The sequence below is a fragment of the Chelonia mydas genome, chromosome 3 (assembly GCF_015237465.2).
Source record: "Chelonia mydas isolate rCheMyd1 chromosome 3, rCheMyd1.pri.v2, whole genome shotgun sequence".
NCBI lineage: Eukaryota > Metazoa > Chordata > Testudines > Cheloniidae > Chelonia > Chelonia mydas.
This window is the reverse complement of record NC_057851.1, coordinates 109,346,607-109,364,725: the sequence shown is the minus strand read 5'-3', so window position 1 is coordinate 109,364,725 and position 18,119 is coordinate 109,346,607. Positions and strand designations below refer to the sequence as shown.

At 42.4% G+C, this 18,119-nt stretch overlaps 1 protein-coding gene across 5 annotated transcripts in view; it reads right to left on the bottom strand.

Annotated features, from left to right (window-relative positions):
* UST (uronyl 2-sulfotransferase) overlaps nt 1-18,119 on the bottom strand; it is a 312,291-nt gene that overhangs the window by 83,822 nt on the left and 210,350 nt on the right. For 4 of the 5 annotated variants that reach the window (XR_006289649.1, XM_043543110.1, XM_043543109.1 and 1 more), the window contains exons 6-7: nt 12,511-12,608; nt 10,058-10,215 (exon numbers count right to left, since the gene is read on the bottom strand). Coding sequence is in view for 4 of the 5 variants with exons in the window: in XM_043543110.1 (XP_043399045.1) it covers nt 10,058-10,215; nt 12,511-12,608 (256 nt within the window). In the remaining variant the exon portion in view is untranslated. Of the gene's footprint in view, nt 1-3,997; nt 9,355-10,057; nt 10,216-12,510; nt 12,609-18,119 lie in introns of those variants that run through there. The other variant, XM_043543111.1, reaches the window with a different exon arrangement.

Below are 18,119 nucleotides of genomic sequence, written 5' to 3'. Positions count from 1 at the left end.
GTTATTTCTTCCAGCAGTCAGCCTCATAGCCTTTCACTGTCCTCCAGCTGGCAAGAGACTCCTTATTAATTTGGGGCAAGGACACTTTTGGGCAAGTTGGGCAAACAATTGCCATTCTACTGCATTTTATCTGATGCTACCATTAAGAAAAAAATTAAATCAAAAGAAAGAATTGAAAAAACCCAGAAAGCAAACATACAGCTTTAAAGCATTCTGGAGGATGAAAATAATGTTACTAATGAAACTTAACCACTATATAAAACACTAGCATTTCATTGTACAGTATTATAAAGATGTATAATGCTTAAAATATTAGGCATATGGATTAACAAAGATTGACATGTTTATTCACGTGGTAAAAAACTAATTTTCCTGATGTTCTCTACTGCTAACATTTTCTGTGGTGCAGATTTATTATTGTTTTTAGACCCCCAAAATTTGAAAAATATGCTGGCATGCATTTCAGAACTGCGAGTTTAATGCAGTTAAAAAAAGAAGTCTACATAGACTATATACATAGTAGCTAGTAAACCAAGCTAATTGAATTTAAAATCTCAAACACTGCATAGTTTGTGAATAACAGTGATTGAAGAGTTTAATAATGTTTTGTTTTAAAAAAAATCTTTGCATTACCCTCCTCCCAGCTTACATAAATTAATTTCAAAAGAAAATATCACTAGTGTTACTGAGAAAAATACTCACAATCATATCCCATTTAGTTGGCACCTCTGTCATTATACATGGATGAATAATGGAACTCTTCTATCACGGCAAATTAGAGAATGGGTGTAGAAACTTAGCTTAATAGTGCTCTAGCCATTATATTTTGCTATTTTAACACATGTACTGGATGATTTCTGAAGGCAAGGTGTTTGGTCTTTGGTGTTTAGTCAGAACAACTACAACCAACAAAAAACAAAGTAACAGTTTGATCAACTTGAGTAAATTTAATGATTGCAAATGTTATATCAGGAAATAGGTTATACTGTTGGGAAAGGCAGAAAGGGGAAGTTGATTAAAATTTGCATAGTCCAGATAGAAGAATAAATAGGAAAGAAAAACATAGGACTCAATTCACTCCAGGTTCCCATAAGCATCGTCTTGATGGCAGGAAGTTCACCTGGATGGGGGGATGCAGTATTATAAGGCACTTATAACCTCCACTCTACCTGGAGATCAGGAGCTAGCCAGTGTAGTCCCAAAAGTTGGCAGTTCTGGACAGGGAAAACACTTGGTAAGGGCTCCCAGAAAATGCATTGATTCATAGAATCATAGAAATGTAGGACTGAAAGGGGCCTCAATAGGTCTAGTCCAGTCCTCTGCACTGAGGCAGGACTAAGTCCATGTCTACACTACACAATTAAATCAACCTATGTTAGGTTGACTTACAGCCACCACAGTAATTACTGTGGTTTTTCATGTCTACATTACCCTCCTTCTGTTAGAGGTATGTGTCCTCAGCAGGAGCGCTTGCACCAATTTAAGAGGGGCAGGGTAGGGGGCTCAGAAACCGGGCTCTCAGCTCGGCACCGAGCTCCCACATGCGAGCTTAGCTACTGCCCAGGTTCTCAGCTCCCTGCAGAGCTCCAACCCGGAGCCATTCCTCTAAGCTCCCCACTCCCCATGGGAGGGAGCTCCCTGTGGAGCGGGGAGCTGAGAGCTCCACGTGGAGCAGGGAGCCCACAGCCTGGACTCTCAGTGTCGGGCAGTGATGATCTATCTCTCAGGACTGCTGGAACCCCCCCTCCCCCCAATCAACTTCAGCCAGGTACACAGGCATGCACCCTCCCCCATTTAAAGCCCTGAGAATTTTTGAAATTCCTCTTCCTGTTTGCTTGGCATGGAGAGTTCACATAGCATCTTCCTAGCTGACCAGGTTGGCTTTCCAAACGTGCTTCTGCCTGGCGTACATAGGAGTTGTTTTGTCTGTGGGGAGAGAAGGCCGTGCAGTCGCAGCTCTGATCCAACCTATGAAACTTTTTCATACCTACGAGCACGTTCCTGGCCCGTTGCAGTACCCCTGCACTCTACCCTTAGTGACACGTTCCATAATGACAGCTGGACTTGCACAAAGCTGTGAGAGCCTCATTTGAGAGAGTGCTCCTCAGTGTCATGTCCCTTGTAATATATGGAAATCTGGGTATTGCTGATTAATAAAAAATTAGTCTTAGAACTACAACAAATCTTTGTGTCCTACACATGGTGGTTGCTGCAGAAATTCATACACAGTGGCAATCGGCACATTTGCATACTACAATTAACTCTCAGGCAGCAACCATTACAAGGGTCATTCAAAGGGGCAAGTAACCAATATCTGACTGAATGCATTACAGAAAGACACATTACTGGGGCTCATTGTCAAAATGCTGCTTCAAAGCCTTCCTGGTTCAAATAGCCCCCCACTGAGCCCCTCTAATAGCCCTGGTATCTGGCTGCTCAAAATCAGCCACCAGGCAATCTACCTCAGTGCTTCACTCCTGGGGAAACTTTTCCCCCTTGGCTTCACCAATGTTATGCAGAGCACAGCAGGCTGCTATGACTGTGGGAATATTTTCCTCATTGAGGTCTAACCTTCCATAAAGGCTTCCATTGATCCTTTAATCTGCCAAAAGCACATTCAATGATCATTTTGCACCTGCTCAACCTATTGTTGAAGCACTCCTTGCTGCTGTCAAGGTTTCCGGTGTAAGGCTTCATGAGCCATGGGAGTAAGGGATACACTGGGTCTCCCAGGATCACCAGGTGCATTTCAACATCCCCCACTGGAATCTTCTGGTCTGGAAAGAAAGTCCCTGCTTGCAGCTTTCTGTACAGGCTAGTGTTCCTGAAGATGCATGCATCATGCACCTTCCATGACCGCTTCATGTTTATGTCAGGGAAACTACCCTGGTGCTCCACCAGCACCTGCAATACCATAGAGAGGTAGCCCTTTCTGTTGATATACTGAACTTTGTCACAAGATGGCCTCGGGCCAAAATGGGGATATGCGTGCCATCTATCTTCCCACCACAGTTAGGGAATCCCATTGCTGCAAAGCCAGCCACTATTTCCCACACATTACCCAGAGTCACAGTCCTTCACAGCAGGAGACAATTAATGGCCCTGCACATTTGCATAACCCCAACCCCTGTGGTGGACGTCTGAACTCCAAACTGATTCATGACTGACCGGTAGCATCCTGGAGTTGCCAGCCTCCACACAACGATCACCACTTGCTTTTCCATCGTGAGGGAAGCTCTCATTTTGGTGTCCTTGTTCTGGAGGGAAGGGCAGAGCTCTGCACACAGCTCCAGGAAGCTGGCTTTGCGCATCCGAAAATTCTGCAGCCACTGCCTGTTATCCCACACCTGCATCACATTCCAATCCCTCCACTCAGTGCTTGTTTCCTGAACCCAATAGTGAAAATCCACTTTGTGCGGCTGCACCGTGAATTCCAACATCAATCTTGAATTGTTTCTTTCCATGGCACACAGCAGGGTGGGCACCACAGATTCATTTTCAGATTCGCAGTTCATGAAATACTGCAGGATCAGCCACATGGTGTTCATAATGCTCATTACAAGACTGGTGACTGGTGAGCAGTACAGGATCCATGCTTTCAGGCAGAGATGGCGGGCGCACAGTTTGCAGAAGAAGTTGAACAACGGCACAAAATATGGACAGAAGCTCATGGAATGATGGGACACAGAAAACTGCATCATGGGATGGTGAGCCCACCCCATGATGCATTGTGATCCATTCCCAGAACTCCTAGCAGCAGAAGGAGGCGATTTGCGCAGTGGGATAGCTACCCCTACCCATAGTGCACTGCTCTCTCTGTCGGTGCTAGAGCATCAGCTGTGGATGCACTCTGCCAAAACAAGGAGCGTTTGTTACCCAGGGTTTTCAGGACCCAAAGCAGTGTTAACTTTACTGTTCTCTCCAGGTGGTCTCAGGAATAAATTAATGGGGGGCACAGCTCATCCGTCTGACAAATAATTGGCACAAGCAGGAGTGCTTTCATCTAAAACTAGGTTTTTTATTAGATCTCAAGAACACACACACACACACACACACGCTGTCACAGTAGGGTTAAAGCATTTCAAAACATTTATTGTTACCCAAAAAGTCTGAAACGGTTCTGAGGGATCAGCAGACAGGCTTCAGGGGGGCCCCACCTTTGGTCTAGCCACTGGGGTATCATATCCTTGCCCAAAGAAAGCTTCCTCGGACTGCTCCAAAGCAAATTCTTTTGCCTAATCTTTTATAGCTAATTTCAAACAAAGCACATAACCTATTGTGACTCCTAGTGGGTCACCATGGTAACTCTTAATGGGTCACCAATTCTCCTACTTTCAGCAAAACTACTCAATCTCTTATAATCAAAACATTTCTAGTCATAATAATAAAACTTACATGTCAAAGGTGTCAGGGCTCATACGACCGAGGTCGGCTGCCCAAACATTCCTTCTATTCTCACAATAAATTCACTTCTTATCCCATTCTCCCATTTTGATAGCAAAGTGCAAATGTGCCTCTCAGGGCCTAAGATTTTCCTAGCTGTGTGATCTTTAGTTTTCAGCTGGCAGTGGCTGAAAATTCAAAATTGCTGACTGCAGTACTGCCAATTCTAGGGTACATGTAGGAATGTCAAATTCTGGGGTAACGTTGTGTGAACATGCACAAGTGATGCAAATACAGCGGTTTATGGTTGTCAATATAACTTAAGTTGACAACCATGTAGTGGAGACATGGCCTTAGTCTCAGATCCTATCCCATTTACACTTAAGTTCACTATGTTAGTCATCCAATCACTGCTAACCTTTTGGTGAAAAGTGAAACAAAGAAGACATTTAACATTTGGGCTGTTGCTGTGTTTTCTGTTATTGTCTTTCCCTTCTCACTGAGTAACGGACCTACCCTATCTTTGGTCTTCTTCTTGCTTCTAATGTATTTGTAAAATATTTTCTTGTTACCCTTTATGTCCCTAGCTAATTTAATCTTGATTGTGCCTTGGCCTTTCTAATTTTATCTCTACATGCTTGTGTTCTTTTATGTTCATCTTTTGTAAGCTGACCTAGTTTCCACTTTTTGTATAACTCTTTTTTGTTTCAGGTGATTGAAGATCTCTTGGTTAAGCCAGAGTGGTCTCTTACCACACTTTTGTACATGTTGGGATAGTTTGCTCTTGTGCCCTTAATAATGTCTCTTTAAAAAGCTGCCAGCTCTCCTGGACTCTCTTTTCCCTTAGACTTGCTCCCCATGGGATCTTGCCTACAATTCTTTGAGTTTGCTAACATCTGCCTTCTTGAGTGCACTGTCTTTATTCTGCCATTTTCCCTCCTACCACTCCTTAGAATCAAAAATTCTACCATTTCACGATCACTTTCACGCAAGTTGCCTTCCACCTTCACATTCTCAGCCAGTTCCTGCTTATCTGTCAGAATCAAATCTAGAACAACCTCTCCCCTAGTCACTCTGTCCAACTCCTGTTATAAAAAACTGTCTCCAGTGCATTCCGAGAACTTGTTGGATAATCTGTGCCTGCTGTATTATTTTCCCAATAGATGTCTAGGTAGTTGAAGTTCTGCATCACCACCAAAACTGTTCTTCGTAGTTTAAAAAAAAAAACCCTCAACCTTTTCTTCCTGGTTAGGTGGTCTATAGTAGACCCCCTATCAAATCATCACCTTTGGTTTTTTACCCCTTTTATCCTTACCAGACACTTCCAACGGGTCTGCCTTCCATTTCTATCTCAACCTCAGTGCAAGCATATACATCTTTGATATACAAGGCAACACCTTCTCCCTTTTTTTCCCTGCCTGACCTTCCTGATAAGCTGTCCCAATCTATACCAATATTCCAGTAATGTAAATTATCACACAGTGTCTCTGTATGCCAATTATGTCATAACTGTGATTATTCACTAGTATTTCTAGTTGTACCTGTTGTTCCCTACACTTGCATTAGTATACAGACATCTCTATATTCCCTCATCTCTCCTTTGCCCCCTGTTGTGATTGCCCATGTTTCCCCCAGATTCTGACCCTTCACCCAGGTCCATGTTTTAGACTTACCTGTGGGCTTTTGTCCCCTTTGTCCCCCATTGAACTCAGTTTTATGCCTGCCTCACTAGGTCAGCCCATCCATATCTGAAGGTGCTCTTCCCCTTTCTTAATAGGTGGACCCCATCTCTGCTCAGCAGTCCCTCTTGGAACAGCATCCCATGGTCAAGGAAGCTGTAGCCCTCCTGCATGCATTCACTTTCAGGATATGTCTGTCTCTGCCTGACTGAAAGGACTGATGCGAACACCACCTGCACCCTCACTCTTTCACCCTCCTCCCAGAGCCCTGAAGTCACTTCTCATCTGCTCAGGGTCATATCTGGTAGTAGCACTAGTGTCCAAATGGATGAGCAGCATGGGGCAGAGGGCAGGATGATCCTCAGCAATCCTTCTGTAATATCTCGTACATTGGCCCCAGCAAGCAGCACACCTCCTGGGATGACTTGTCAGGCCGGCAGATGGGTGCTTCCGTCTCCCTTAGAAGGAAGTCGCTGACCACCATCACCTTTCGTTTCCTCTTGGGAGTGGTGGCCATGATCTTCCAAGCCTTGGGAGTAACATGGCTGCTCCTCCTCCACCTTTGGGGAGATTCCTCATCCCTCATTGCCAGGCCAGCAGCCTGTTTTTTAAATCTCTATGGACAATGGGTTGGTAGTCTATGTGGAGCACTGCCTGCTGCCAGACATAGCCATCATCCAGTTTCCTCCCTGTGAAGCAGCCACTTCCTCCTCCCTGGTGGTGCTACTGCAGTCTTTGCCAGCTGGATTTCTTCTCAACCTTGGACATCTCCATATGCATATTTCAATTAATTCCTTGTGTGTACAGATGCTCCTCAGCCTAGTCACCTCCTCCTGTAGCTCTCCCACCTGCTTCCTGAGAGATTCTACCAGTAGGCACTCTAACACGGGATGGTTTACCCAGCCTGGATTTTATGATGGGAAATGCAGGCTACAGTCTGTTCAAATCCACACCAGGACCTGAGCAGAGGGATCCATGGTCAAGGTTCTCTGCTCGGACACAGGTGCAGGTGGAGGAGCCAGCAGCAGTGTTGGCATTGGCTATGCTGCCTTTCGGAATCATGGTGATTTTATTCTTTCTCCTTCCTACAAACTCCCCTCTTTGCTAGCTCCCCTTGATTGCTTAGCATCTGGCTTTAAAGCCCTTCTCTTCTAGGTCAGTCCTGACCCTCCCTAACATACCTGGGAAGGGTGATCAAGGATCAAAGGACAGGAGGGGAGAGCCTTGCAAGTGCACACTTGGCTAGCAGGCCTCTGGTCCCTATTCCCACACAGTCCCCAGATACACAATCCCCAAAGAGACCACACTAAACTTCAAGCAAGCCAAAAGGAAAAACAGACAGACAAGCAAGCACGTTCACTCCAAGAATTAGTACTTGCTCCTCCTTCACCAGAGGAGCTCTATCCCAAACTTCCCTGTTTGCTGTCCCCTGTTCACTAGCTCCTTCTGGCCCCTTAGGGTACATCTATAAAGGGATAAAAAACCCTGTGACTGGCCCAGGTCAGCAGACTCGTGCTCTGGTCTGAAAACCTGAAGTCTGAGCTCTGGGACCCTGTGCGGTGGGAAGGTCCCAGAGCTTGGGCTCCAGCCCAAGCCCGAACATCTACACAGCAATTTTTCAGCCTGGAGCTCCAGCCCAAGTCAGATGACCGTGTCAGCTATTTTATCCCTGTGCAGATGTACCCTTAGTGTCTGACTTTTAAGCCTTCTCTCTGAGGTCAGCCCTGCCCCCTCCTTAACTCACAAGGAAGGATGATCAAGGATCAAATGACAGGAGGCTAGAGCCCTTGCTAGTGCACACTCAGCTAGCAGGCCTCTCCCAGACCACTATGAATATGTAATTTTCTAAAATCAGGAAGATTTTCCAGATTCTCTCTCTGATTTTAGAAAATTACCCAGTGGTCTTTTCATCAAATTATGTGACTTCCCAGCCTCCCCTGGCTTGGGTCCCTGCCCCGTACACCAATCTGAATATTAACTTGAATGGAATGTGAGCTTATACTAATTTGAATAAAATCAAGTTAATAAATGACTTATCCCCATGCCCTTAATTCATTGTATCAAGTGAAACTAAAATTTCCCTAACCGACTTCCTAATCTATCTTCACCTGTGACTAACAAAGGCTGCTTTCATTTGACTATCCTTGGCTTCAGAACTTAACACAAGTGTTGATAGCTAGCTAACCAATCTCACAAATTGCAAAATGCAGTGAGTTGGGAGTTTATGGTTACAGAAAGTTCCGTGACTAGGTGATTACTGGTTGTTCTTATCTCAGTATATTCAGCTGATGACATTTTCCCACCATTCATCCTTTATCTTCAAAAAGCTGCAAGATAGCCAAGGTAAAAACCCTTAAAACATTAGGTGACGTAGCAGATTAGTGCACTAATCCATCAACTGTGAAGATCTAATTTTAAGTCCTTGCTCAAGTCACAAATAGAAAATCATTTTGTAGTCCTTTCATAGGCAATTCTGGACATCTGTTGCTTTCACAACCAGGTAATTTGTCATGATAGTAATATCAGTGCTGTTCATGAAGCCTCTTAAGGAATGGAACAGCAAAGGGTGTTTTAGATCAGCACTAAGGTGCACTGAGGAGAGCTGCCTAAGAACTCTTACATGGAATTTACCTACTTTATTCTTAGCTCTGTCTGGTTCTATTAGCCCTTATATTCATGAGCATCAAACTTACTCACAATTTAAAAATAAATACAGTGAAAACAAAACATCTGTGTGTGCAAGGAGTAGAGAAGAGAAGCGGGGTATTAACAAGGATGTTCCTGCCAGGACCAGCTCTAGGTTTTTTGCCGTCCCAAGCTCTGAGAGTGCACCTGCTCAAGCCAAAAAAAAAAGAAGGGTGGCCAGAACGCCGCCCACTGGAATTGTGCTGCCCCAAGCACGTGCTTGCTTTGCTGGTGCCTGGAGCCGGTCCTGGTTCCTGCTCACTTATTCTTCAGTGTTAACACATATAGTTAAAAAATAAAAAGGAAATGAAATTTAATTCAGCATGAAGAACATTGTTAAAAGAGACAGATGCTCAGAGATTTCTGTAGTAAATGGCATTATCCTACAGTATCTGTGCAGGAAAGAAAGGGGCAAATTCTGCTCTCACATAGCAAGACACGGGAGAGGAAACCACGTACCAAGATCTCCCCAGATATGAACCTTCAGAGCTGGACCATGTTCCCTCATGAGGCAGAGGGATGCTGCCACACAAAGAAGGGAGGTGGTAAGGAGCTCAAGGATATCTGGGTGAATCTGACATCACCTCTGTAGATCTCAGTGGCATCACTATGAAAAGCAAGACCCTCTGTGTTGCTTGCCAGCTTTCCCCGCCCCCTTCCTTCAGAAGGCATTGTATCTCAACAATGCTACACACTACTCCCTTTGACTGGGGAAAACTACAGAAGGGAAAATTTAAGGAGGAAGGAGCAGTGGGGAAAACCTCATACAGATCCCCACTGGGAAATCTACACAGAGTTAAGAAAGAATCTTGCTCCCTGTCTCCTTTCCTGCTGCTCTAACACCCTTGTCCTACCCCACTCCTTTCCACTCTCCATAAACCAGAAAGAGCATCTGGCCCAAAGACAGGAGCTGCCCTCACTAACATACAATTCTCTTCCTTCTTGTTATTTTTTTTTTTATTATTATGAATAGCTCCATGACTGCATAGGATATGACAGCAAATTAACAACTATTTTTTTAAATAGCTGCATTATCTGTCTTATTACAAGCAGCTAATTTAAATGACAGTGCTTTTGCTTTGCCTCACTATGACCACATTTAGTGGAGCATAAGCAAAACTGTCAACTTCATATTCTTCTGCATCTAAGAGATAAAAGCATAAAGGCTCACCCCTTCCATTCAAATCCTCTCCCCTAAAAGGGGAATCCTCTTTTTATTGAAAGGCTAAGAGACAACACCTAACCTTTGAACAGCTCTGGGCATCTTGCAACAGTTTCTATAAGGAGTGATCTTGTAACAGGAAAGTTACCTGGGTTTTTGTAGATGCTGAGCACATCCTTGAAATAATGAGGTAAGAATCTTTCCAGTAAAAGCAGCACATCCTCTAGCTCTTCCAGAATCCCCACAAGCAGGAAATTTTCATTCACGTTCAGTTTTGCTCTTTCGAGGGCCCATTCCCCAGGCTCCCTTTATGGATTAAAAAAAAAAAAGTCTTCAAATGGTGTGTTTGCTTTGGAAATTCAAATGAGCACAATTGCTAGAAAAAAAAATTATGGTGGAAAGAGCAGTGGGGAAAACCTCACACAGATCCCCATGGAGAAACCTATACGAAGTTAAGAAAGCATCTTGGTTCCCTGACTCAAATATGCTCATACAGTGGACCCTTGCTAGAGCGTGTGTCGCCATAGCGCGGATTCACATATAGTGCGGTAGCGCCAATGGATCCTAAATTTAAATATTTAAATTGGAATCCATGGTAATGTGGCCCCCATTATAACGCGGTACCACGCATGGATCCCGTGTTCTAGCGCGGGTCCGGTGTTTTTTTCATAGATTTGCAAGCAGGCTTTGTGATATTATGCTTACTGGAGTTATGATCAGATGGAAAAAGATCTGGAAAGAAAATGGAAGGATGGAAAGGTCTATGTGGCTTCCAAAGCTCATTATGAATCATACAGAAGCAGGTTAGCCTGTAAAAATGTGACTATTTTATGATTAAGTTAGATACAGTATAGTAGTACTAAATTCTCTAGACAGCTTTCACTGAGAGAGGTTCCAAACCTCTCACCCATAAAACAGTATCAGCTCCGAAAATTTACAGCATGTGACAAAAAAGTTATTTTGATAATGTAAAGCAGAGCTTATTGCTTCCTACAGAAAGGTAGCTTATGTGGTCTTCCTTTTCTTTACAGAGACTTTGCCTATTTTTATTCTTTCCATTCATGTTTGTTAAGACTATGTTTTTATATTTTTCTACACTTTTCTCATGGTCTGGACAGTGGGCGCTATTAAAAATATCAGCCACACGTCGTGGTATTGCAGTGACTGCAGCGTGATAGTATCATGCTTTTAATAGCACCCACCCAAAATACTTTTTGGCTCCTTTCAGAGTGGAAAGTTTTCACCACCACTTACCCACTTATACTTTCTGAAATGATCGATATTACTGCAGGCCTGCAGATTTACCTACAGGTCCACACTAGCTGGTATAAAGGGATGTAGGCCCATTGACTCCAATGATTTACATCAGGTGAGGGTATATCCCATAATTCTTTGTAACATTAACTTGCATTTCCTGCAGTCAGAGCGCTCCTTCCTTTCATAAGCACATATTCTGCAGAAGTGGTGTCCAACCTTCTCAGTTATGAAAGGCATTCCAGGGCAGAGGAAAAGGGAGATAAGAAGAGATCCAACAACTGGTTCTGACTCTTTCTGTCCTAGCTCAGGTGCAGGGTAAATCAGCCTGGGAGCTGCTCTAACTTACACAAGCTGGCAACAGTTCCATAGGGACCATATGCTATCTAAGGGACAGTGGGAGTGTAGCCCACTTGAACCACTCCCCCTTCCCAATCTGACACATGCCCTGTACAAGGGGCTACAAGAAGTGGGGGCATAGGCTTTCCTTATGAGGCTGTATGTCTGCTGGGGACTAAGCAGTGCAAAGGGAGTGGCATGGGACAAAGAATCTGCCCCAAATTATTGATAGTGGCCCTTAGATCATTTTGAAATAGTATATTTGACCCTCCGGCTGAAAAAGTTGGACGCCACTGCTGCAGAATATGACCCTATGAAAGGAAGGCGGGGGTTGAACGTCAGGTCCTTGCTCTGAGGGAAGCCTTGGGGGTGGGTGGGCTGCGTCCTACCCTTGGGGGGTGGAGGTGGGAGGCGCTGGGTGGGGTTGATCACCCTGCACTCACCCCACAGTGGAGGCTCCTGTCCTGCAGGGCTGGGCCCAGCTCTCTGCAGTGCAATCTGGTACATAGGGTCATAGCACCGCTTAGATTTGGGCCAGCCACCCCTCCATCATATCCCCAGTGGACAGAAGCTGCAGGAGCTGCCACTGAAGATTAAATTATCATTTTATGTAGTTTATGTTCTTTTTCATTTTATTTTGTGTTATTTCACATTTCTGATATGCACACAAAGCTATAATTATAGTCTCTAAGGTGCCACAAGTCCTCCTTTTCTTTTTGCGAAGACAGACTAACACGGCTGTTACTCTGAAACCTGTAATTATAGTGTGTGTACTCAAAGAAAAATAATAATGCAAAATTTACACCCTCCACTGAACAATTCCCTTATATATATTATTTCATAATAAAGACATGCTGTTACCACACACTGACACATGAGCCATGTTTTCCCTTATATTTACAATAGGGAACAACTGTTGTGTTTCTGATACCACTCTGTGTGGTAACTATTGGCAAGTGTTCAATGTCTATTGCTGTACAGAATCAGGTATCTGTGATATACATTTACCTGCATCTTGGATGCTGTCCACAGAAATACGGTATGATGTAAAATAACCTGGGATTGGAACATTCAGGGTAGTTTTCAAGAATACATACATTAATATCCTAGGGAGAACGAAAGGAAAACAAGGTTAAATATTGTATCTCACCACCTCCATAAAAATGCGCTCTTTTCTTTCCCACCTAAGTAAAGTTTTTCCATACTTCATGGTGTAGTCCTGACTGCACTGCATCTACACCTAAGTCCCTCAAGAATAACTTGCAGGACATGTTAACATTTCATTAGCATAGAAAAAATTTTCTGGGAGCATCACAACATCTTGCTGCAATACCATGCTATTATTCTGTTGTAGTGATCACATCTTCAAAGCCAGGTTTTAACTTCACACCCTTTGATTAAAATGTACTGAAGACCGGTATAAGACTGTTTCTGAACATAGCCAGCTTAAGCATCAATTTATTAACACCATTATTACACATGCTTTGCAATTTCCCCCGTAAATATCCTCTGGGAAAAGACAGAAGAAGACACAATAATTTGAATTTTGACTGCAATGATACAAAACTATTTTATTTTACTTTCGTTCAATGGCCTTATACTGAACATAAATTTAAGTTCTCTTCTGATAGCCAAAACATGCATCGCTCGTCACTAAGTCAGTATATCACCCAGCTATTCAGGACTGGATCTTATGGTGAAAATTCTCCCTCACAAAAGAGCTGTATGCTCAACCAGTAGGAAAGCAAAGGACTTTGATCTCATCTAGGGGCCTCTATCGAAAGACTTGATGTAGATATTGAACTTTACTAATATAAACAGAGTGGAATTAGTCAAACTGAGCTCTCCCGCTGACATAGCTTCTGCCATTTGCGGAGGTGGTTTTATTATGCTAGTGGGAGAGCTCTCTCCTGTTGGCATAGAGCGTCTTCACTAGACGCGGGGCAGCTGCATTGGTACAGCTGCGCCGCTGCAGCACTGTACGTGTAGACATGTCCTCAGACTTCAAATGCTTAAGTGCTTTCTTTTCCGAATAAGGATGCTTTACTGAATCAAGGCCTTAATTCTACCATCATGCTGTTAACATTGTATTTGGGTCTATGATGAGTCTCCTCAAGCTACAGTCCCATTTCTCTCCCTCTCTTTTGTTTATGTAAATCAATTACTACTCTTTATCTTCCTAGTGACACATCATAATTTAACACATGAGAGATAAGGTTTTAGACAGTGAAGTAAATTCCATTCACACACACCCCCCCACCCCCACCCCTCTGGATATTGAGAAAAGTTTGCTTTAAATACTTAGTAAACTATGAAGAGATTACTGATCAAGCACTCCTGTCAAAACAAAACAAAAACCAAGGACAACTTTTAAAACTCAAGTTTGTATATTTTAAACTATTTTCCAGCAAATCATATAATCAACGGTACTAAAGTCTGCTGAAATATCTAGAAATACCAGAGTAAAAAGGGCATGCCTGCCCTGTAGGCCCCTTTTGGCCAAACATGGCTCTGCAGCACTCTGCCTCAGTATCCCCTTCACTAAGGCTCCTCAATAACACTAGGACAACACCACACCTTCTTCGGGTCTGATTCATTAACTTTAAAAAAAAGTCTCTTCCATGCCAGTCTCTTTCACTCATCTCCCCTCTCCCCTCCCCTGGAGGTCTGTCTTGAAGTTTCCAAGCTGGGCACAACGGTCAGTCTCTCTCACCATTGCACCTTGGGCTCCTTTAATCACTCCTTGCTATCTTCTGAACATCCACTCTTAGGCATTCCTACCTGGAGTCTTTATTTCTTTTCCTAAGAATTACCATTGCACCAAGTCCATATTTTAAAATATTTGGGATTATCAGCAAGTATTTGTCATGTTCAGCAATGTATCACAATGTATTTAGGCAATTCAGTATGCTTATTACGGCTACTGCCATTTTGTAATTGTTCATATGATCTTGGGTAAGAAAGGCATTTGTGCTCTCACGTTAGTACCTAGAAAATAGAGGCTCAGAATGCTAAACAACCACAAGACTCATCATCCTGGAAACAGGAATAAACTAGGTTTCAGAGTAGCAGCCGTGTTAGTCTGTATTCACAAAAAGAACAGGAGTACTTGTGGCACCTTAGAGACTAACAAATTTATTTGAGCATAAGCTTTTGTGGACTAAAGCCCACTTCATCGGATGCATTTGCAGCCTTATGATCTATGAAATTACAGCATGAATCGTGAGAAAAAAGTGCATTTGGTCTGATGTGTACTCATGTGAAATGTGTTTACTAGTGTTCTAATTATTATAAATAAATTACAAAGTATACATCATTTATACTTATTCTAAATTTGAACATACCTAGCTAGACTGAGTCTTCTTTGGTATTTTGATTGCTATGCCAGTTGACCGATAACTGGACCAAAACATCCCCCCCCCCCAAGATTGGTAAGGTTAAAAAAGATTATCCTGATCAATTTTAACATTTCATTTTTTGTTACAATGGCATAGATGAACATATGCCACTGTAACAGGAAATGGATCCTTTAAAGCACCTATGGAGAATTTCACTTGTAGAAGGCACAATTCCAAATTGACAACTTCAAGCTATCATTGTTTAGAGGTGCTTGGGAGGGATTTGTGTTTTGTTTTGTTTGGTAGACCTACATGAACATAGTTGAAAATGAAATAGCAAGAAAGCAACTTGGATCACATCCATTCATAATAATGTTCTGAAAGAGACATTTTTCTTTGTTCACTATCAGATACACCACTCATTAATCTGCCAGTAGAGATGAACCCTATTTGGCTGAGGTTTCAAATTTCCTTGAGTTGGTGGACCTCTTCTGGTGGCTTCATAGAACACTATGATCATCTTTTATCCTTGACCATTGAAATGGGGATAGGTAAGTGTACCATCCTCACGCCAGGGTCATTTAGGTATACAGAGGTCTTGCAATAGATGAAGTTTCAGGAGCCGAGTTGTGCTGGTAGCAATGATCACGCCCTGAGATGAATCGATTGCTGTAAGAAGTTTGTTTTGTTTTGTTTTTTTTAGATTCTGGGTTGTGACTGGTGGAGATGAAATATAGCATCTGCAAAGCCCTGACCAGTTCTGGATGATGGATGTGCTGGTGAACCCCAAATATTTTTGCTCAGAAACATAATTGTTTCTTGCTGCAAGTTTTTCAACCCATTGTGTGTATAAAATTAAAACTAAACTGGAACAGACCACCTGCCTGTATAGTGGCATGGGGAAGAGAAGTGTCAATGTCATTTTTGGTTGAATTTCAATCAATCAGTTTCACTCACTGAGGTTCTGGATGCACTAGAGGAAGTTGATTTAATCTCAGAGACACTGTTCACTACCCAAATCTAGCTGTGTTAAAAGAACAGAAAGACCACCAAAAAAAAAAAAATCTGGACACTGAAAATTCTGTAATGAGAATTGTGGAATGAGAGAGGATGGTAAAGTATCATACTTTTGTTGCTTTCCTAACAAGCTGGGGCACTGTGGTAAGCCACTGAAACCTGTGTCATCCTAGCTAAAGTCAGACACATGCCATTCCCAAAGACAATCACTGCAAGTATTTGCCATGAGAGCTCTTCAGCCCAATGACAATATAATTGCATTTGGGATAACAGACTTTGATTGGAGCTTTTCATTAAACCCTCCCTCCCCCATCTCCATAGGCCTTGCATTGTTCCTGTTCTGATATTATGAAACTGGAAATTTTTCATAACATATTCATCCCCTATCATTGTTACAATTTTATTTCAAATAATATTTCATTAACACCACATTATTATATCAAAGTGAACTAGTGCTCTAGTCTAGTATTCTGGCGATAGGCCAGGCTGCTGACCACCCATAAATGTAGTGATGGGGCGTTACAGAAAGAAAAACTGCCTTTTCAAAACAACAAGCCCCAAACAACTTCTCCCAGCCCTCTCCCCCAAACCCTACACATCTGGAGTACTGATTAGCTTAGATCATCTCTCTTAGATCCTAACAGGCTTTCTTCCAACCAGATTACTTCGCTTATTCTCTCTCCTGTCAACTTTTAGAAACATCTGTCCTTAATAAAATGCCTGATGACCCTTTATCTTATTATACACTGTCAGAAAAAGACACATTACTGAAAAAACAGTGCTCTCCTTGAGAAGAAAGGTCTAAGAACACATTCAACATATTTTATTTTCAGAATGAAACTCAGTCAATATGTAGGAAAACAGGAAATGGGTTTCCTACAACTAAAATAGGGCTGCTATAGGTAAATCCATTTTCCTATTACTACAAGTATGCTCCCGCAAAACAAGCTGCTTTCTCATAAAGTTACCCCATCAAAGACTCTGAGTTACAAGCTACTGTTACCCAATGAAATTCAGGCCTTATTCTCTGAGATGTTTTGAGTAAGATTCTTCCCTTCCCCACTTCTGTATTATAGGAGATTTGGAGACAGTAGATGCCCAAGTATAGGACACGAATTAAGTCAAATTATAATAAACATGCCTTTTCCAACAGGTGTTTTGCTGGACAGTCTTTCCAGTGACAACATCAACAGCAATAGCTGCATCACTCTGTAACTGTAGATGTATGTCCAACTCATTACGATTTAAATGTTTTTACAGAACATAAAAGTATAGACAACTATATCTTCCACGATTTCTCATTGATACAGCCTTGTTCCAGGCTTTGGCAGTGCTCTGGGGAGATGAGACTTTGGTGAAACACACAGCATATACAAAATGTAAAGAATCACAATCTGACATGGCCTCTGTTGGTAACCGAATTTATTTTACAGTGAAATAAACACCTGATAAGAAAATGTAGAAAGTAGTTCATTACATAATAACGCTTACGGGACTTTACACATCTTTAAATTGTAATACAATTCTTAGCTAATTATAAATGCAGATTACTGAAAAGTGGGGAGTATTCCTGAAGGTCCCTTAATTAGGAAAATGCAGAGGACTATACACTGTAACGCTGATTTTCCTGTCAGGATTTCAGAAATTTTTGCAAATCCCTCATTATAAACTCTGGACCACAAATACCTGAGTGTTGGACCGGGGTGTCCCTACAGTGGTTACTTCTCAGTGTTTTGAAGTAATCATAAATCTTGTTAATTAGGGCTGACCCAAGCATGATATTTTAGCTCTAAATATTTCACAAATTATGCTGCAGCACCTGGAGTCAGACAGTACTAGAAATCTTCCTTTCCTGTTAGAGTGAGAATGTCTGACTTTTTTGTGTTGCAGAAACATTCTTTTAAAAAGAAGTTGTCGGTGAATGTAGAGGTCACGAAAGGTGTCGGGGTGCTAGCTCTCGAGATTGAAAGTCCACAGGTAAACCCAAGGAGTTCCTGCAGCAGCTCAATCTTTTCTACACTGTCTTCCCAGGTTAGCCTCGACCCTGCTCAACAGGAACTACCTGTGGGAGCGGGAAGATTGGACCTGCAGATGTGAATTTTCACTTTGTCCCAGCTTTCTGCGATTGCCAGATAAGGCAACAATTGTGAAGGGGACACATGTCCACTCGAAACAAGGACAACCAGCAACTTAAATTTAAAAAAAGGAGAATAATTTAAAAAAATCAATTCCTTTTTTAATAAAGCCACTTTGTACTTTATG